General features: G+C 51.1%; 1 protein-coding gene across 1 annotated transcript in view; it reads left to right on the plus strand.

The window, feature by feature from the left end:
- Window positions 1–17,812, plus strand: part of FA2H (fatty acid 2-hydroxylase) — a 47,971-nt gene extending 30,159 nt beyond the window's left edge. The window contains exons 3-7 of the mRNA XM_006744401.3: window positions 5,915–6,057; window positions 6,660–6,766; window positions 13,076–13,248; window positions 14,678–14,930; window positions 16,353–17,812. Of these exons, the coding sequence (XP_006744464.2) occupies window positions 5,915–6,057; window positions 6,660–6,766; window positions 13,076–13,248; window positions 14,678–14,930; window positions 16,353–16,432 (756 nt within the window). The 3' untranslated portion in view covers window positions 16,433–17,812. The remainder of the gene's footprint in view (window positions 1–5,914; window positions 6,058–6,659; window positions 6,767–13,075; window positions 13,249–14,677; window positions 14,931–16,352) is intronic.
- The last annotated feature ends 3,845 nt before the right edge of the window (window positions 17,813–21,657 follow it).

The raw sequence follows: 21,657 nt of genomic DNA on the forward strand, positions 1-21,657 counted from the left end.
CTTAGAAAATACCTGCCCCCAGAAGGGAAACAGGCAGGTGCGCTGCGTGGGCTCTGCCCTCTGTATCCCTGCGAGGGCAGTGGATGGGGCAGGTGGGGGGCCGGGGGGGGGGCGGACAGGACATATGCCTGGGTGGCCACACACAGCTCCAGGTCTGTTTATCTGCAAGATGGAGGAAATTATTCCCACCCAGTACGTGGGTTTATTAGGAGGATCTGGAAATGTAGGAAGGGGTATAGAAAGTGTGCTGCTGGTGAAAGACCAGCCAACCTTGCTTTGGGATGGGCAGGTGCCTCTGCTGTTCTTCAGCCCCAAGGATTGAGGTCCCACTGACTTTCTGTATGACATGGCCATACCTTCTCTCTCTCTCTGAGGTCTGGCCCTTCACCCCTGCTTCCCGGCCACACTCATCTCTGAACCCTCATGGGGGGAAGCCTGAGGCTACCACTTCCCCTGGGTACAAGGAGGAAGTGGGTGGACTGGAACTGCCTCTGTGGACTTGAGCTTGTCCAGCTGGGGGCCCCCGTTAGACTGTACAGGATGGGCCTGCAGCCACCCCTTAAGGCCCCTGTGGGGCCCTCAAAGCCTCTGTGCTGGGGAATTCACAGCCATGGGGGGCCTGAGCCAGCTGATAGGAGGCCTCCCGGCCCTGTGGTTGAGACCTCGGACTCTGGAGCTGGGCTGGCGTGGGTGCAGGTCCTGTCTGCAGCATAGACCATTGAGCATCTGACCTCAGTCTCCTCATCTGTAGAATGGGGTCATCTCAGGCTCTAGCTCTCAAAATCACAGCTCGTATAGGATAATGGACATGAAGGCTAAGCCCAGGGGGCCTATGACAAGGACAAAGAAACAGTAGCTGGGATTCCGGTAGAGCTTGTCCTCACTCTTCTCCTTAGGTCATGGCTGTGGAGGTGGGAGGAACACTGGGCCAGTGGCCCCCTCTCCTCACATGTGCCCTGTCTGGGGCAAAGCAGAGTCCCCACTCGCCACTCCTGAGCTGGGGCGGCCCCTGGGAAGAGTTCTGTGCCACCTTGTCCCTGTGCTGCCTGGGAGGAGGGGGACCTGGGGGACAGAGGAGGCCCCCTTCCAACCCTGGTAGCATGCAAGCCCTCCCGTGCTCCCTCTGGGCAGCAGGCTGCCCTTTCCCCCTGCAGGCCTTGCTGCATTCCAAACATAGCCCAGGAGAGCCCTCCCCCTCCCTTGGGTCAGGGGCAGAGCTGGGTGGGGGAGGGGAGTAGGACTTGGGCCAAACTTACCCCCATTTGCATGTGTTTCCTGGGGCCCAGCCTGTTGCACAGGATTTTTGAGTTCATTAAAGGACCCCCACCCCCACCCTCAACAAGCAGTTTCTGGGTATATCTTCACCTTCATCCACACAGCTTTAACTGGGTACCCCTGAGTGAATCACTTGCTGTCTCTGAGCATCAGGCTCCACGTCTGTAAAAGGAGGATTTGCTATTGGGAAGGTAGCTATGGAAGCCCCCAGTGCCTGGGAACTGGAAGTGTGGTCAGGGGTCTGTTCTCGCCTCCTTTTCCCCACTCAGCCTCATGCAGAAGCTACAGACTGTTGCCCATATGTTCCTCGTGTCCCAGAGCCTGAGGAAGTAGGGGTGGGAAGGGTTCAGGACCAGGTGCTGGGAGGGGGAAGAAGAGAGCCATTTGTCTGGGAGGACTAAGGAGCCAAGGGATCATTAGCCAGGGTGAAGGGGAAGTGGAATTTATTTGGATTCCCATCTTCCTATCCCATCAGATTCTGAGCTGTCCTCTTTTACCATCCTCCCTTCTCAAGAGCAGTTCCCAGACAGGTGCCATGTTGGAAATGACCCAGTAAGTGAGTGAGCGGTGCTGGACGTATTAGGACCCAGCTGAGACTTTCTCTGTCAGTGATCAGGACTGGAAGAGAATTGAGAAAAGACACCTCGTCAGTGCATGTACTGTCTAAATCAAGGTTGAGCATATGGTGAATGTCCCATCCCCCAGGAGACTGTGTGGAGGGAAGACTGGGCTGGGGAGTAGGTCAGAGGCAGCCTTGCAACCAACTCTAGACAGCAAGCCTGCCATTTGTACAGTGGCCAGTGACCACTGGTCTACCCAGGAAGGGACCAAAGTCATCTCCAAAGACCAGATGGGCCACAGGACATCGAATAGGAGACCCCTGTGTTCAAGGGGGTGGGGGGCTGAGGGGGCTGGCCCTGACTACCACACCAGAAAATGACCAGCCCTCCTATCTTCTGTCCTATTGTTCTGTTCTCTGCAATAGGGTGTACGATTCAGGCTAGAATCCTGGTTTGCTGCTCACCTAGACATTCTTCCTGTGTCGCAACTGAATTAAGCTTACAAGTCCTATGCTGTTTTCTACTCACTTTATGAACTAAGGGCAAAATGGATCAATAGGTAAAAATTTGCCCAAACCACTGCTAGGCTGAGAGAGGGGCCTACCTGGCCGTACCACTGTGTTATAGCTAGAAACATTCACTGCCTAAGTTAGCTAAGTTTGAATTACGTGTACAAATGAAAAAAGGCATTGAATGTTGTGTGTAACATGTGAAAATGGAACATAGAAAATCCAGGGGTTTCATTCAAGATAGATGGTGATAAGTTAAGGATGCATATTATCCTTAGAGCAGCAACTGTGGGAAAAATACAAAAGGGCATAGCTAAAAAGCCAATAGAGATTATAATGTAGACTATTTCAGGGCACCTGGGTGGCTCAGTCGGTTAAGCATCTCTCATCAGCTCAGGTCATGATCTCCGGGTCCTGGGATTGAACCCCACATCAGGCTTCCTGCTCAGCAGGGAGTCTGCTTCTCACTCTCTCTTTCTCTCTCCCCTCCCTATTACTCGTTTTTTTTCTCTCTCTCTCAAATAAATAAAATCTTTAAAAAAAATATTTCTAAATACTTGATTAATGCAAACAAGACAAGAAAGGAAGGCAGAGGAGACAGTAGAAAAGAAACAGCAAGATGGTAGAACTACCCAAGCATTAAATGTAAATGGACAAAACACTCCAATTAAAAGGCGGAGATTGTCTGACTAGATTAAAAAAGCAAGACCCAACTATATGCTGTCTTCAAGAGATGCACTTTAAATGTAAAGACATACGCAAGAGGAAAGTAAAAGGGTGGGAAAAGATAGACCATGCAAACACCAAGCGTAAAAAAAACCCAGTAGTGGTTCCATTAAAATCAGACAAAGTGGGCTTTGGGACAAGGAATATTACCAGGGACCAAGATGGCTATTACCCAATGATAAAGGAGCCAATTCATCAAGAAAACATAACTGGGCAACCTTGGGCAAATTACCCAGCTTCATTTCCCATCTGCAAAATAGCAATAATAACAGTACCTGCCTAGTTAGGGGTATGGTGAGGATCAAATTATTTAATCCCTTTTTCTTTTTTTTTTTCCCTCAAATTATTTAATTCATATAACATGTTTCGAACCTTGCTTGGCACATGACAAATGCTCTGCGAACGTTAGTTCTCAAGGTAATTGCAGTTGGGACAAAGCCTCAAGCTCTCACCATGACCCTGGCTTTGCTTCCTCTGAGGTGGGGCTCTGTGGGCTGCTGCAAGATAAGGTAAATACAGGCCACTAGCTGGTTCCTCCAGTCCTTTTTCTGGGTAGTGGTGGTGCTATGTGCGTGCATGTGTAGAGACATGAGGCAGAGGAATGGAGAGAATGAGACCGGCTGCACCCAGTGAATCTGTTTGTTATGAGACCCAAGGAAGAAAGTCAAGGAGGCATGGGGACTGGGGCCAGGAAGGGAGCAGGCACCAGGTGGAGTTGGGGTGATTGCCTGGTATGACTGGTGCTGAGTGGGATGGCTCCAGGCTGACCTGAGTCATCTCCTAGCCTGAGAAGCAGGAAGGCAGCCACTACGTGGGAATTACTGAGTTCACATGGCAGGAACCACAAAGAACTTTGGGCCTTTCCCCCAGGTCACCTGCACAGAAGAATACCCAGTGAATCCCCTGCTTGCCCCAAGGCCCCTATGCCCCTGCTCCAAGGCAGTGACAGTGGGTCTGGTTTCACCTGTGGCAGGGCTGGGAGATCTGCTAAAGCTATGCGAGCTTTGGCAGGGAGGTCTGGGCAAGGATGACATTCCAGCCAGGGATGCGGGAAAACAGGTCTCTGAATCACTGTTGACTCCTTCTCCCAGGCTCGAGAGCTCTCCCTCCACGTACACCTCCTTTTCCTCTCCTTTACTCTCCTGACACTATCTCTCTTCTCACCCTCAGTGGCCGCCTACCTCCCTTATATTAGAGATTTACTGGCACCCACCACTCACTGGGCACATCTCACCCTCTCTCCTATTGTGGGTGGTAGGTCAGAGCACACCGGCTTTATAGAGGTGAGAGCCTAGGAGCTCCAAGAGGTAAAGGCACTTGCCCACTTCTGATAAATGGCAGAGTCTGTCTTTGAAGGTGGTCCCTCACTACAAATTAATTGTTCTTTACCAGTTTTAGTTTACTGATTTTGATCCAGATTAATCTTCTTCAATACACGGACTTTCAGAAATCTTTAAGAGCTTCCCATTGCCTAGAGCTGCAGCTTCCAAGTTTTTTTGATCTTGCATCCCTATGAGTAAAACATTTAGAGCACATTCTCCATTCTATGTCCATTTTAATTTTCTATAAATTATTTGCATGTGCTAATGTACTCTTGTATCATGTACATTAGAAAATATTCATATGTGGTTTAAAGATGAGATAAATATATCACAAATAGAAGGAGTCTCTAATATTCTCTCCCTGCATCTGTGGATCAGCCTGTGAGTACCCCTAGGATATGTATACATCCCTACCTTGGAAACAGTTGGCCTGGAGGAAAAAGTGCCAAGTCGTGGGCCTGGTACGGGGTGTTCTGCCATCTAACGCTGTCAGCAGATTTCTTTCTACTGCCCTGCGGATCAGTGTCAAGGTACCAGGTGGCCCACAGTCATTCTCAACTCCGTTTCTCCCTCTACACCCTTCCCCTCTCCTCCTTTCCTAGTCCTCCATGTTGTGTGAGCTCTAGCCCAACGCCCGGGTTTTCGCAAAGTCTTTCTCTTCAACCCTGGACCCAGGCATTTGTACCAGTCATTCTGCCTCCTGATCTCAGCCTACCCGCATCACCACTAAACAAACTATCTCGCCTGGCATGTTTCGTGTTGCCGAGCACTTTAGGCAGGTACTATTATTATTACTTCCATCTCATAGCTGGGGAAGCTGAAGCTCAGAGAGGTCAAGTAATTTGCCCAAGGTCACACAGTAAGTGATGGAGCCAGGATCTGTACCTGGACCTGACTCTAGAGTCTACTCTGATTAAGCACTAAGCTAGATAAAGCAAAGATGGTCATTTATATTCCTGTTTATTTTTCTCAGCAGCTTGCATAAAAATACATACACACATGAAATATCAAGCAAATTTTTGAATGAATGAATCACTCAACGTCAAGAAGAAAGCCCATGGTAAAAGGGAAAAGGCCTCTTTTATTACCAGTACAGAATGTATTGGTTCCTGGGAAGGACTTCAGGCTTCAGGCATGGCTGAATCTGGGTGTGCAGGTGTCGTCACCCAGATTCAGTGTCTCCAGCTCCCGGTTTGCCTATCCTCTGTGTTAACCAAGTCCTCAGGTAGGCTCTGCTAGCAACTCCAGGGTCATGCCCTGCCAACTTAGCATCTCCAGCAGGAAGAAAGAAAGGGTGACGGCTCATTGCACCAGCTCAGGTCATGGGCCTGTCTTAGATCATATTTCCATGACCAGGGGGGCTGACGTGAGGGGCTTGGTCAGTTCTGGGATCATCAAAGTGGAAGGGTGGGTCGTGCCATACAGATCCCGCGAGCTGAGGTGGAGGATGGGGATTGGGATATTGGAAGAACGAGTGTGCACAGGTGTGAATATCAAGTCCACTTGACTTTGTCTCTTGCAGGATTTGGTAGACTGGCGGAAGCCCCTCCTGTGGCAGGTAGGCCACTTGGGAGAGAAGTATGATGAGTGGGTCCACCAGCCAGTGATCAGGCCCATCCGTCTCTTCCAGTCTGACCTCATCGAGGCCCTCTCCAAGAGTGTCTGGTGAGCCCTGCTCTGGGTCCATGGTGGGCTGTCCCTCTCTCCCTGACGCTGCCAGTCAGATACAGAAGGGGAAGGGGCAACTGGGGCCCTCCCCAGAGCCCAGAGCTGTACTATAGCTCTTGGGGCATAGTGGAACATGCCATAGACATAATCCATTCCTCTGCATGGCTTGTCCATTGAGTGAGTGGCAACCTAACATGTAGCCAGGAACCACTTTCAGTGTCACCCCTGTTCTAGTCCAAACTCTTTTTGAGGATTTTCCAGCTTCTAAAGCCCACGGGAATTATTTTGCCTGCAATTGGCTCCTTTTCCACAAGAGGTCAGCATCTATCCAGCTGCACAGAGTCTAGCCACAGGCATGCAGTTCTTTTCTGCCAATAACTTCTCTCCGAGAGAGAAGCAGAAAGACTTACAGTCTCTCTCTTCTTTTCTCCTCCCCGCCCCAAAGCAGTGTCCCTTTGGCCCTATGTCTCCATATGCTTTCTGTATAGGCTTTGGTCTCATTTATCCCTTCCTCTAGTTGAGAGATACATCTCTGGGGAAGCTGGACGCTGTCGAGCCCCAGTGCGTGTATCTCTCTTACCCTGATGGCTCTCCTGCAGGTACAGTGTCCCTATCATCTGGATGCCCCTGATGCTGTACCTCAGTTGGTCCCACTACCGAACCCTCGCTCAGGGCAACGTTCGACTCTTCGAGTCCTTCAGCACAGGTAATGTTGGTTCCTTCCCGGAGGCAGGAGATTGCAGTGCCGTCTAGTCCTGAGTTTCGAAGAACATAGAACCCCAAGCCACATCCCAAACATTTGTAGATGAGACCTATCTGTAGCAATAGACTTCCAAAGAACAATGTCGGACTCCCCCCACCCCAACCCCAAGTGGATAAAGGAAACAAAACAAAACAAAACCAGCAACATGTTAGCAGAAACCAAATGAAATCATTTCATAGCAGTAAAGGAGAGGGCTTCTTGCTGAGTCTAGTGCTGGAAAATGTGTGACTTGGGATGGTCAAGAAACTGAATGAAATCATTTCACTAGGTGCACAGCCGGGAGCTGGACTCACAATGCTCCGCGAACACAGCACAGATTAGAACCTGGGCGAGAAAGATGTGGGAGTATCCTACCATGTTCCCTGGGCAAAGGCCCATGCAGCAGAACCCCTGACCGCTGCTGAGCACTTACCACAGGCCAGGCCGACTGCTTTCCAGGGACCATCTCCCTTAACCCTCCCAGCCTTCCCTCGAGAGAGATACTGTCATCATGCCCTTTTAGAGATGAGGAGATGGTGCGCCTCAGACAGGTCAAGTGAGGGATTCAGGTCACGTGGCTAGGACGGGCTTGGGTGTGGCCACTTCTGCCAGCCTGCCTCCCAAGCTTACTGCCCTCCTTGTGCGCCTAGGAACAAGCCACCTGCCCAGATGGTCTCCTGTCCTAGCACAGCCGGCCTCGGGGAGGTGCCTAGCCCCCAGGGGGTGGCTCAGACCGAGGCGAGGTTGGGGGACAGGCAGGAGAGGGCTGCTGGGAGTCGTTGAGGTGGGCTTTCCTCTCCTGATGGCACGTCACGTTCCTGACTGTGAGCCGTCAGAGCCCCCCCCCACCCCGCCAGACACACTCCAAGGCTTCGTTCCTGCCCATCTCTGCTGGGAGTGGCAAGCTGAGGGCCTGAATGGCTTAGGCAAGAGGGGCCAGGAGGCCGCAGTGGTGAGAGCCTCCGTTGTCCCAGCTGGCCCGGGCTGGGGTGGGAGATGGACAAGCTGCAGGAAGCCCCCCAGTGCCCGGAACTGCTCCCGCACACCACGGGTTAACGTGCCCGCCCTGCAAGCCAAGGTTACCCTTTTCTGCCCACGCTGAATAGCTCAGGCACAGCACGGGGCTTGTTGCTCAGAAGGGCTGCTCACTGAATCGCCCACTGTCCACCCGGCGCTGCTCTAACAATCACCAACAGTGGCCGGGCCGCCAAGGCTGGCAGCCGGAGGGGGTGGGGGACGCCAGAGCTTTGGCCCAGGTCCTTCTGCACGATTCCTCCAGAGATGCCACTCGGTACCAGCTCCGGCCGGATGGGCCGACAGGGCTGATGCTGGGGTGAGGGGGCGGGCAGAGACTTGACCTATAGGAGGGGACTCTTCTGCGTGCAGGGAGAGTGATTTGAGGGCTGGGTCCGAAGGCAGGCCTCTGCAGAGAGCTGAACTGTGCTATCTGATAGAGGTCCAGGGTAGAGTTTGTGACTGCAAGGCCAGCAATGATTGCATGAGAGAGAGGTGTCCACAGCCCTCCCTCATCCCCTAACTCATCAAGCGAGGCACAGACCCCATGCAGAGAGGACAAGAACCACAGAAGGAGGGGAGGGGATGCTCAGCAGGGTCCCAGTGCAGCTGCTGGACAGAGGGTACACGGGAATACAGGCAGACAAGTCAGGTTGCCAAGGAGCCGGAGAAGCTGAATGGAGGTACCAGTTCAATGCTGAAATTCCTAGACGCGTGTGTGAAAATGCTTGGAAAGGCAGAGGGGTTCTGCAAATTTAGGATGGCCCCCAGAGTGGTTCCTGGGAGCAGGTTAGAGTGAGGACCACGCCAGAACCATGGCCAGGCAGCACCCTTGGGTTGCAGGCCACCCCCTTGGGATGCAGGCCACCACCGGGACTCTGCGGTGGGAGCCCGAGCAAAGATCAAGACCAAAGTCTGTGGCCAGGGAATGTTCCTGCGTGTCCAGTCCCTTCCCTGCTGCCAAGAGAGCTAAGCAGCAAGGTAGGGCTCCTGCACTGTGGGAGGGGGGAGACGGGGGGCTGGGCTGGGAACCTCCTTCTTCAACCAGGGACCCTCCAGAACTCTACAAGGAGCATCAAGACAAGGTGGGCACAAGTTAGAACTTAGATGTATTTTGCCTCATACTTAAATTTAAATGGTCCCATTTGAAAATCACAGAGGCTACTTATTATATATGAGCAGCATATTATTATCAGTATTAATATATAATTATATATTAGTCTTACTATATAATATATATCCTCATCATATAATCAGGTATTCTGTTTCCTCCATCCTAACAACAGCCTTTCATGGTGGGTAGGATATTTTACTGTTGAGAAAACACTGAGGTGGTGCAGAGCCAGGATTTGAACCCAGGTCTGCAAATCCAAAGCCTGTGCTCAGTGTACTTCACCAGAGTGTTCTGAAGGACCCCCAGAGGTGTCAGAGCTTCCCCGGAAGGAGGGCTTTCTTTCCTACCTGAGCAGCCCCACCAAGGTCGGACGGCCTCTCACACAAAGCTGCTAGGCAAGCATCTTGTACCAAATGTGGACACAGCTTAGGTTGACATCCTGATGAACTTCCACCCGCTGAGCTCACCTCTGTGGGACAGTCATCTGCAGAGCTGCAGGTTAGGAACAAGTGGACTGAGGAGCAAGCCAGACTTGGGGTGCCAATTGCTAGGGATTTGGCTAGTAGGCCCTGGGTGGGGGAGGGGTTGCAGAAGGCCACTGCTCCCTCCCCCAACCCCACTGAGTCAGCAGTCAGCAGTATGGTCCCATTTGAGAAGCCTTCAGGGCTCTCTTATGGTTACTGCTCACCCTTTCCCCCACCCCTCAGCTCGGCCTGGGACAAAAGGTCAGGTTCACATTGGTCCTTCATTGTTTTGTCGAATGGGGCTGGGCCTAGATTCTGTTTCAAAGAGCCAGAAGGTCACCTCCTCCCCCTGCCTTCCTGGGCTTTCTTCCTTCCTCAGCAGCCACCTGTGGTCATCCACGAGGGGCCCACTCTGCCCATAAAATGGGGACGAAGGGTAAAACAGCCACAGTGCAGCGTGAAAAGCATGATGTGAAGGGCGGGGCAGGAGCTCCGAAACCAGCCCAGGTGGGGATAAAGGGCATCTTCGGAGGCTTCTCGAGGCAGACACCTGGGCTGAATCTCCAAGGATAAGGGGGCAGGGAGGGAAGTAAAGAAAATATGAGCAAAATTAGGCATATGGTGAGAGTGGGGAGGAAGGAGGATGAGGTACATCTAAGGAGCCACAAGGGCTCTGATTTGGCCCCAGGACAGGTGGACAGGGAAACGAGGCAGGGATGTGGCCGGCAGCACGGGTCTCGAGGGACTTTGAGTGCCCTGCTGGGGGTTTGCACTTTACCTTAAAGGTAATGAGGCACCATTAGAAGAGTTTGAACAGTGCACGGACACAGGGGATTGGGATGGGAGGCAGATGCCTCATTGGGCAAGAGGTGATAAGGTGGTAGGAGATTTAAGAGCAGTGAATCGACCAGAGACATTTTTTAAAATTGAGATGAGAATCCCATAACATAAAGTTAACCATTTTAAAGTGATCAATTCAGTGGCATTTAGTACATTTGTGACGGGGTACAACCACCATCTCGGCCTAGTTCCAGAACATTTTCACCACCCCAAAAGGAAACCCCGTGCCCACTGAGTAGTCGCTCCCCATCTCCCCTTCCCTCAGCCCCTGGTAACCACCAAATATACCTTCTGCCTCCGTACATTTGCCAATTCTGGACATTCCATACAGGTGGAATTGTACAACATGTGGACTTTCATATCTGGCTTCTTTTACTTTGCCAAGAGATGTTAAAGAGGGAGAACCCACAGGGCCTGGTGCCTGGGTGGATGCAGGAGGGAGGGATAAGTTAAGCCAACATGTGGATGTTGGAACCTCTGGCTGAGGAAGAAACCCAAGAGGAGCAACCTAGGGTGACAGGATGGGCAGGAAGAAGTGGAGGAGGATTGGCCTCACTTCACAGCTGTTGACTTTGGGGGCCTGTGGACAGCCATCTGGAGGTGCCCAGGAGCCAGTGGCTGTCCAGGACCGGGGTGAAGGTGGAGGTCTGGGTGGGGATGGAGGCGGCGGCGGGGAGGGGTGGCCTGTGGGTGTGGCCGACTTCCAGGATCCAGTAGAGAGTGTGCGAGAGTAGAGGATCAAGGCTCTGATGCTGGGGACAGAGGCAGCATTTCCATGATGGCATCTGACAAGGGGCATCTAGAGAAGAGGAGAAAAGCCAAGTGACCCAGCAGGCGGGGAGAGGAGCTGTGTATTCTAACTATATCGGTCCTAGATCCTTCAAGAATCTGAGAAGCTGTGGACGGGCTCCCCTGAAACAGCGCACAAAAATCAGAAGATTAAATTTAGTTACGATATGACCCAGGAACTTCACTCCTAGGCTTATCCCCAGGACAACGGAAACCACGCCCACACAAAAACTTGTACTTGAATGCTCATAGCAGCATTTACCGTAATAGCCCCAAAGTAGAAACAGCCCAGATCTCCATCAACTGAGGAACGGATAAACAGAGGTGGTACATCCATACAAATGGAAAAATATTCAGCCTTGAAAAGGAATGAAGTCCGGATCCATGCTACAACATGGATGAGCCTTGAAAATAGTATATGTTAAAAAAGCCAGTCATAAAAGACCACACATGGTAGGATTCTGGTGTTTTTTTTTTTTTTTTAAAGATTTTATTTATTTATTTGAGACAGAGAGAATGAGAGAGACAGAGAGCACATGAGAAGGGGGAGGGTCAGAGGGAGAAGCAGGCTCCCCGCTGAGTAGGGAGCCCGATGCGGGACTCGATCCAGGGACTCCAGGATCATGACCTGAGCCGAAGGCAGTCGCTTAACCAACTGAGCCACCCAGGCGCCCTAGGATTCTGTTTATATGGAGTGTCCAGCATAGGCAAGTCTGTAGACCAAAAGCAGGTTTGTGGTTTCCAGGGGCTGGGAAACAGCAGGAGTGCGGAGGAATGAGGAGTGACTGCTAACAGAGACAGAGTTTCTTTTTGGGGTGATAGAAATGTTCTAGAATTGACCGCTGATTGGTTGCACAATACTGAATATATGAAAGAAACCACTGAATTGTACACCTTAAGGGGGTGAATTGTAGGATATGTGAATTATATTTCAAGAAGGCTGTTATTTTTCAAAAGGGAGAGGAAGCCTGGCCAAAGCAATGGCTTATGGAGGAAAGTATAACTCGGAATGAGAATAGGCGTGGAGAAAACAGTGACCGGAGCTGGTGTCCCTGTGAAGCCAAGAGTGAATGGGGACAAGAAATGAGAGCTTCCAAGACTGTCATCAGAGGGTTGGGGGTGGGGAACCTCACACTTGATGACAAGTCCATCTCTCCGGTCTTCTGGTCTCCAGGCGAATCATCTTCAGGTTTTCCACATCTCCCTCGTATGCTATGATTTCAAGTCTTGTCTGTTGAGATTTCTGTACTTGGGTTTTTCTGTCCCTCCTGCCCCTCCCTCCCCCATCCCTTTTTGTTAAAACATCTTTCATCAATAGTCCCCTGGTCTTAGTTGGGGTCATCCCTCCCTCTCCCCAATTCCACTAAAGCAAGGTCACCCTTCCCAGGCATGTCAGCCATTTGGACTGCTTTAACAAAACATCGCAGACTGGGTGGCTTATAAAAAACAGAAATTGATTGCTCAGAGTTCCAAAGACTGAAAGTCCAAGATCAGGATGCCAGCCTGGTCAGGTGAGGCGCCCCCTTGCAGGTCCCAAACTTCTTGTTGTATCCTCACATGGCCGAAACAGGGAGGAGCTCAGTGGGGTCTCTTTTATGAGGGCACTAGTCCTGTTCGTGATGGCTCCACCCTCATGACCTAAGAGCCCCCCAAAGGCTCCACCTCCCAATACCTTCCCATTGGCAGTGAGGTTTCGGTTCACATAAGAATTTGGCAGGGAGGACACTCAGACCACAGCACCAGGGAAATTTCCAGCACTGGCAACAGCTGCTCCTCTTAGTCCCCCCAAGGAAGATCTCAGACCTCTGGCCAGCAGCACCATTGTTCCCTGAGAGGACCCCTCCCAGCCCAGGACAGATCCTCACAGCCTCCTTCCCATTTTGACCCAAGAGCCCCATCAGTGTGGCCCGTCCCCATAGCTGCTGGACGGAGAGCAGCTACTCCCAAGGTGATGGGACAGAGAGACAGGATGCCTGGAGCCACCAGCCATCACTGCCCCCCGGGGCCGTCTGCCCTAACTCTGGCCTCTCTCTCTCTCCTGCCATTCTGCAGAGTACTCGGTAGCCATGCCTGAGTCTGTGTTCCCGGGCCTCTTCGTGCTGGGGATGCTCCTCTGGAGCCTGCTAGAGTACCTCATCCACCGCTTCCTGTTCCACATGAAGCCCCCCAGCGACAGCCATTACCTCATCATGCTGCACTTCATCCTGCACGGCCAGCACCACAAGGTGAGCGGGGCAGCTCCCGCCTGGGGCCTGGCAGCTGCCCCCAGCGCAGGGGGGCCGCGGGTCTTTGTGGGGGTCAGCTGGGGAACAAGAGGCAATCAGGGCACTCCATGTTGCTCGGAGGGGTGACTGGGTCCCCATCTGACCCGGGCGTGGGCTTCGAGAGCGTGCGTGCCTGCCCACTGTCCTTACTAATGCCAGGCACGCTGCAGGTACATTTCAGAGATCATCCTCACAGCAACGAGTTCATTCATTCGACAGATGTTTACCCAGTGCTCACCATGTGCGGGCACTGTTCTAGACACCTTTGGACAAAGCAGTAAAAAGTCGTGGCCCTTGGGGAGTTTCCTTCTGAAGATGGTGCCACAGTTCTCCCCATTCCACAGAGCAGCAAACTGAGGCTTGGAGAAATTAAGAAACTGAGGAACTTGCCCAGAGTCACACCTGGCACAGCCAGGAGGTTGTGCCCCGTTCTGTGAACTCCAGAGTCCGTGCGCTCAACCCTCCACCACCCTGGGGCTCTTCGGGGACAGACAGTATGTCATCCAGAGGCTGGGAGCAGAAGCCAGGGCTGACTGAGGAGGCTACATCCCCCTGGCTGCCTCTCAGTTCCTGCATCTCAGTTCCTGCACAGTGCTGTTCTCTGCCTCTCCCGGGGCATCCCTTCCTTCTTTTCTCCTTCCCCCCTTCCCTCCCTTCCTGCCTCCTCCTTCGAGGAGCTGGTTCTGGGGCGAGGGAGGCCCACATCAGCACACTGCTCTGTGGCTATCACCTGCTTTCTCTTACTCTTCCCCCTCAGCCCAGAGAGGGTCTGTCTCTTCTCAGAATACTCACCAAGGCATCTCTGAAATCTTACCCCTATGCCTGGCCCTTGGCTTCTGAAGCTCCAGAGCCTGATGCTTGGCTCTTTTGTCTGGTTCACTGTGACTACACCCCCTTGGAACCAAGAAGGGCTCCCATTAGGATGTAGGGATGGGGAGAACGTATCCATGAACACTTTCAGTACCATTCCTCCCTGTGGGCCTGCATTAACCTCAGCTTGCTGGAGTGCTGCCCTCCCAGACAACGTCAGGCCTCAGTCTGGTGGTAGGGCTCCTCTCTAGCACTTTGCAAATTCCAGAGCCAAAGTGGCCTCATGAGCATAAAGCAGGACTCTGAGCCGTGAACATCCCGTCCACCACCATATACTTGGACAGGCTTCCAGGTCCCATCCTGGCTTGGAAATTGGGAGCAGGACAGTCTCTTGAGGGCTCTCAAGCATGGTGGCCTGCCCTCCCCAAGGCCACCGAAGGTGCCAGGCCCCCCCATGCATGATGGGCTGCTGCCACCTCGCTGGAATGGGCGGGCTGCTCTGCCTCTATCCTCTGCCTTTCTGAGACTACAGGCAGGCCGGCCCGGCTGTCTTCTGACATGTGAACCTCTCCATCCACAGGCACCCTTCGATGAATCCCGCCTGGTCTTCCCCCCCGTGCCGGCTTCTCTGGGCATTGCCTTCTTCTATGTAATCCTACGGCTCCTCCTGCCCGAGGCGGTGGGGGGCACTGTGTTTGCGGGGGGCCTCCTGGGCTACGTCATCTATGACATGATCCATTACTACCTGCACTTCGGCTCGCCACACAAGGGCTCCTACCTGTACAACATGAAGGCCCACCACGCCAAGCATCACTTTGCACATCAGAAGTCAGGTGAGGCCTGCACATCCCTGCCTCCTCCATTTGCTTACTTATTTATTTGACAGCCACCACTGAGCCCCTAGCAAGGGCCAGGCACTGTTCTGGGTACCAGAGATCCACGGTAAGGCTAGTCTGGGGCTCCCACCCTGCTCACTGGGAGACAAACAGGAAATCAATAAATTAGCAAAGATAATTTTAGGCAGTGTTAAGGGCCACAGAGAAAAGAAACCAACAGGATGTGGGGGAGGGTCCAGCTCTGTCTAACAAAATATAATGCGAGTCACAGATGTGATTTTAAATTTTCTAGTAGCTACACTGACAAGTAAAATTAAACAGATATAATTAGTTTTTTCTAATTTTTTAAAAGATTTTTATTTATTTATTTGAGAGAGAGAGAAGCATCACGAGCAGGGGGAGGGGCAGAGGGAGAAGTAGGCTCCCCACTGAGCAGAGAGCCCAATGCAGGACTTGATCCCAGGACCCCTGGGATCATGACCCGAGCCAAAGGCAGACGCCCAACCAACTGAGCCATCCAGGCACCCCAGATATAATTAGTTTTAATAATATATCAAGCCAAATACAACCAAAATATCGTCATTTCAACCTGTAACCAATATAAAAAATAGCTAATGAGATATATTACATTCTTTGTCGTATATCAAGTCTTCGACATCTGGTGTGTACTTTGCACTTAGAGCACATTTCGATTCAAGTGCTAAGTTTTCATTAGAAATACTTGATATATATTTAGAGTTTATAAAAATTGACTATAAAAAAAGCCAAAAAAGTAGATTCATATATGTGAGTTGTCATAAACGTGCTTAAAAGTTTTCCAGTAACTCAATCAGCACTGCGTTTTCAAATTGAAATTTAAGTCAATTAAGATAAAATGAAATTAGGAATCTAGTGCCTCCATAGCTCTAGCCACGTGGTAGGTGCTCAGCAGCTACATGGGCCAGGGGCTCCCACCTCGGACAGCACAGCACTAGGTCGAGTGGTCCGGGAAGGTGTCTGTTTGGAGCTGTCTTTACAGCTGAGGCGTCCACTAAGAGGAGCCAGCATCCAGTGTCCGGGGAAAGAGTATCCCAGGAACAACAGGTGCAAAGCCTCTGTTCCAGCCTCTGAAGCAGGAATGAACTTGGCATCTCCAAAGAGAAGGAAGAGACTGAAGTGTGAGAGAGAGGGCAAGCATCAGACAGGGGCCAGGCTCTCCCCAGAACTCAGGACGGATAAGGAACTTGGGTTTATTCTAATGGCATCCTTGGGAGACTAGAAACACAAGTACTGGGCTCTGGACTTCTGCCAGGAAGGCCAGCGGGGACAGATGTTCAAATGTTGCCTACGCGCTGGCCCTCCCCAGGCTCCCTTCCCGAGGAAATCCCTCGCACTTCTTCACCACTTCCTCATATTCTCCCCATTTGTCTCTCTCTCCAGGATATGGCATCAGCTCTAAATTGTGGGATCACTTCTTCCACACCCTTATACCGGAAGAACCCCACCTGAAGATGCAATGACAACTCCCAGCCCCACCGTCCTGCCCTCAGCCCCGCTGTGGCCCCTGCCCCACCCCCAACCCCCATCCAGACCCTGCAAAGAAGGTTTGCTTGGCCAGGCAGGACAGGCTTTGTCAGGCCTTTGTGCCTGGTGGGGGTGCTGGGGAGACCAGGAAGACTGGGACTGACCCTGAGACGGCTCTCCTGACCCACCAAGTAGCTCTCAGGGACTAGCACTTTCCTGGAGCATTCCAGCCTCTCCACAAGCATCCCTGCCCTGAGCCTTAGCCCATGGGAGTGCCTCAGGACCTGGTCAACGGGGAATTTTCCAAGGGGAATGAAGGAAACTGACCTCTGGGGCCAAGCCTGTGTCCCACCTGTGTCTTACACCTTGGACTCCTAGGACACCCCTCCCCACCATGGTGGAGCTGCAAAGAGCAGGTCTGCAGGGCCCGTGTCCTCGTCTTCCTCACCTTCCCTTCCTGGGGAGGGTTTGGTGGCTCTTGCTGTTCTCCTGATGAGTGGACCACACTGAGGTGGATGAAGGGCTCTCACAAGAAGAGACAACATGATGCCTCCCACAGGCCACCTCCAGTTCCTTTGCCCCAGCCAATCACCCACTGTGGCACCATATGCGTCGGGCTGCAGCTCATCCAACACCCACACGCATGGCCCTCACCAGCCTGTGCAGATGGGCCCGGGGTTGCGGCATGGCCTCGAAGCTGACGGGAGCCCAGGCCCCTTTCTTTAGGAACCACCAGCTTCTCTAGCCCTCCTCCCACCTGCCTTCAGAATCACAAAGCTTTTCCTCAGGGGAGGCTAAAGAGGCCTCTCTGTGGGTGGGAGCCCCACCCCATGTCTGGCCATTCTTGACCTCCACCTGGAAATAGGTGGGCCTCTACCCCCCTCACTCAGGACCCTTCCAGCTAGTGCCTCCTTACACCAAGAAGGAGCCTTCCTGCGTGCCTTATCTCCCTCTCCTTTTGCTTCTCTGCACCACCCCCAGCAGATGAGGTTCCCGCCCCTTCTTCCTCATAACCAAAACCCTCACTGCTCATAAGAGAGTCTTATTTATAAACCATATAAATGCCCTTAGTCTGGCCCCAGACCAAGTAGCTGCTCAGACTGCCTTATCTAATCCTGTATGTCAGGCTTATGTAAAAAAATTTTGTCCTGTTCTTGTGTCCTTCTTACCCACAAACCGTTACTACTTGAAATTTTCTGAAAACTCGCCGAGTGTAAAGGCTAAAGAGCAGTGTGAGGGATCCTGTGATTTGTACTGTTTACTGTGGAGTTATTTAAAAATTTCAGAATAAATATGCAAACTACAATTGTGAAATAAAGGTGTAAATAAATTGTATATTTTGAAAAATAAAAACGCTGAAAATCAACAAAGTTTGTTGCTCTTGTTGATGGTGCCTCACCACATGTCATGGGCTCCGGGAGGGGCGGCCGGCTGGGGGATGGCGGTGGCGGGTCCAGCGGGGAGCGAACATTTATTTTATCACTGACCAGGCTGTGTAGACTTGCGGGAGCATCGTGATGGTAAAAAGCTTAGCAACTCTTACCCTCTTATTCGGTCTTATTACTGTTTTAAAATTCTCTGCAGACCACACCGCCCCTCTCTGCTGGCGCCTGGGGTGGAGGTCGGAGGGTTGTCACTCCCACCCACTGCCTGGATACACCACCGCGGAGGCGTTTCTTCTGGGATTTATCAGACCCCAACTGACATGCCCATGGGCTTTCCTAAAACAAAGGGGGAAGGCTGTGACAACAAATGCCCACACTGGGAACTAGAAATTCAGGCTAGCTCAGTGCAGATAAAAGAGTTTCTCAAGAGGTCTTCTCACCCACGTCAGTTCCCACCTGGGGAACCTGTCCTCGACACTCAGGGTCTGATTCAACCGGTCTGGCGGCGGCGGACTGAGTTTGCCCACCCAAAGAGGCAGAACCGGAAGTGGAACGGAACCGGAAGAGGACGGAAGCTAATGTTGGTGAGGCTGGCAACCCGGAAGGAGCCCCGGGGTCGGCGGCCTGTCCCTGCTCCGGACGCCACGCGGGGGCTTTATGCGTGTGGCTCGTGGCCTGGAGGTACGTGCGACCTTTCTGAGCCACCCGGCCCACAGACTCCTGAATCGGGCCCGTGCAAGCGGCAGAAATCACAGCCTCCACTTCCTCGGTGGTGCTGGAGATCTGACCACGGAACATCACGCCCCAGGGCTAGGAGGAAACAAAAAGGAGGAGCGAAGGAAGAGATTCACTAGGGTACGCGGGCAAGTCCACCGGAGAAAAGTCTAAGATGAGCAAGTTTGAGCAAAAAAATTAATTGGGGGGGGGGGGAAACTTACGTAAAAAGACTGAAACAACGAGTAAGAAACGCCAAAATCCAAGCGAGTTCATAGCGTGCTAATAAGATTTAGGGGGGAAAAAATGGTGCAACCAAGCCAATCTATTAATGAAAAGTTCTACTCAGTGAACATTGGACAGATTCCCCCAGAGCTTCTTGTGCCCACTAGAACTTTCCAGGGGGTTAGGAATTTCCACAGAGCCTTCCTTTGGAAGACAGTCAGCCTCACTGTACAGAGAAGAATATAAGTGCCATGAGGCCATTAACCTCAAGCGAGTTGGCATTCATAGTGCATTCCCTACTCGGTGACCATCAGGTGGAGTCCAGGGATTTTATTATCAAGTGCAAGAGACGTGAGAGTCAAAGACATGATCAAAATGCCAACACAGCTAGCATGATGGGAAAGCCTGGAACTCATGGCATGTGATTATGTTTCTTTTTTGTTTGTTTGTTTGTGTGTGTATGGCTTTTTGTTAACATTTATTTACTTTATAGAGAGAGGGAGCCCGTGGGCCCCTGGGGTGGGGGTGGGGGGTGTCAGAGAGACCGGGAAAGGAAGAGAAGCAGACTCCCCACTGAGCAGGGAGCCTGATGCAGCTCCATCTCCTGATCTCACAACCCTGAGACCATGACCTGAGCCAAAATCAAGAGTTGGACGCTCAACTGACCGAGCCACCCAGGCGCCCCTGATTATGTTTATTTCTATAGTGAGAGAAGACTCACAAATGATCAAGAAAGTTTAATGTTTGCTCGGGCAAAGGGCCATTTAAATTCTGACTGGTGTAAACATTAGGGCTGACTGACTCTCAGGGATCCTGGAAATTTACCTTATCTTACCTCTGCCCTGGCAGAGGACAGGCCCATAGCCATTACGTTTATTCCTGGCCCTGGGCTTGTACTTACAGATAAGCTGTCTCTGGGTGTTTCTTGGCTGACCTGAGACCTGCCCTCTTAACTCCACTCTGTTCTATTCCTCCGTTGGCTCTGGCTTCTGATCTCTGCCTTTGAACTTTGTACCATTTCTTATTTTGCCCAGCACAATGCCCAACTTGTAACAGGCCTCAATAAATGTTAGTCTTGTCTCTGTCAGATCTCTGGCAGGTTACATTGTTTGATAGATGCTTCTCCACCTGTTCCCTGGCCTCTGCTGCCCTCTGGTGACAGCATGAGGCTCTGCCCCTTATGACTACCCTCACAGTGACTGTTTTGGAATCAGATGTCTGTGGTTGTAAAATTCCAGCACTTTTCCACTTTACCTGTTCTCTTGACTTACAGTTTTGTCTCGTCGACTGTTTTTGAGGGAAGTCTGGAACTATGTGTATGAATTTCCCGTTCTAATTTTCCAGGAAGATAATGATGGCTGCAGAAATTCGACTAGAGCTTTCATTACAGTGAGGTAATAGCACAATGAATAAATTTTATCTACTAAAGATGCTACAAGTTGAATGTGAAATTTGGAAAATGCCAGAACTCTCATATTCACTCCATCCCAAATACCTTATAAGCTTGTAGCAGGGAGAAAGAAGAAATGATTTAAAAAGAAGGAGGAGGAAGAGGAGGGGGAGGAGAAGGAGGGGAGAAGAAAAAGAAGAAGGGGAGGAGGAGAAGGAAGGAAGAGAAAAAAGAGAAGAAGAAGAAATCTCGTTTTGGCAAAAGCATAAAGGCGGGATCCTGTTTTCATTTAGGTTGACCCTAACTACTACATGGATGTAGTTAATTTGGAAGGCGATTGCAGAAATAGTGAGAAATTGGGAAGGATTAGAAAGGGAAAGTGGGGGGCCATATAAGGATGATTATATGAGGTTCTCATGCAGATCCTGCAGGGGCATCTTGAGAAACAGACAGAATACCTGCCAGGATTGTCCACCTAAAGGACAAGAGCTGGAACATTTATCCACCAGCTTCCTCTCCTGGTGGTTCAGGATTGTATACAGGGGTGTCAGCTCCCTCCTCAAATGTGAGCTGTCCTGGCATGCAAGCCGACCAAGTTCTCTGGCTTTGACAAAGGTCCTGTAGCAAAAGTAGAAATATGGATATGTACACTTGAAGTGGGATGCAGTTGGTATAAGTTGAGTGAGAGCTTGCTAGGAAATATCCACCAGAACTGTGGCTGAAGTCAAAGATGAGACCGTGTTCAGACAGAACCTTCCACCACAACTGAAGTGAAGACCAGAGGTAGACAGAAGGGATATGACAGGGATCACCATATGTATCTGACACAGAACCCAAAGGGCTGCATTGTCAACATAAGAGTGAACCAGCATTAAGCCTACCCAGGGCATTGCCTGCATGGAGAGGAGAAAGGAGAATGTAGAATCACAGGCATAGCCCTTATGGAGGTCTGAAGCCTGAATTTATGCAAACCGTGTGGTCCCAAACACCTCAAGTCAAAAATTTAGTGTAAAGTATGCCTGGCTGGTAAAACCTCAAGGCTCTCAGAAGAAGGATTTACAAATTTCTGTGGAGAAATGCAATGTCAATCAGGCCTCAAAAAACTCTCAAAGATAAAATTCCAAGTAAAACTCACAGTAAACTCACAGTAAAAACAAAACAAAACACACAAGGAAAAAAGGCACCATGGGTAAAAGCTGATAGAAACAAAATGCAACAGAAACACACAAAGACATCAAACATTGAAATTATGAGATGTGCTAGTTATTTTCCATTTGTTCTCCAGATTCACTCTGCATCTTTCCCCATCCCACTCCGTATCCTTTGTGAACTGCATTGGTGTGTTCTCTTGCTTATTGGCTGCAAATAGAGGTACCTCAAGAGATTGGCAGGATGGAGAGGAGTAGAGTCCAGGAATGAAAACCTCCACCCTGTACTTTCATTTTTTTCAGCAGTGTTTTGTACTTTTCAGCGTACAACTTTTTTCACCCACTTGGTCGTGTTTATT

The sequence above is a fragment of the Leptonychotes weddellii genome, chromosome 16 (assembly GCF_054177405.1).
Source record: "Leptonychotes weddellii isolate Sample4059 chromosome 16, ASM5417740v2, whole genome shotgun sequence".
Taxonomy (NCBI): Eukaryota; Metazoa; Chordata; class Mammalia; order Carnivora; family Phocidae; genus Leptonychotes; species Leptonychotes weddellii.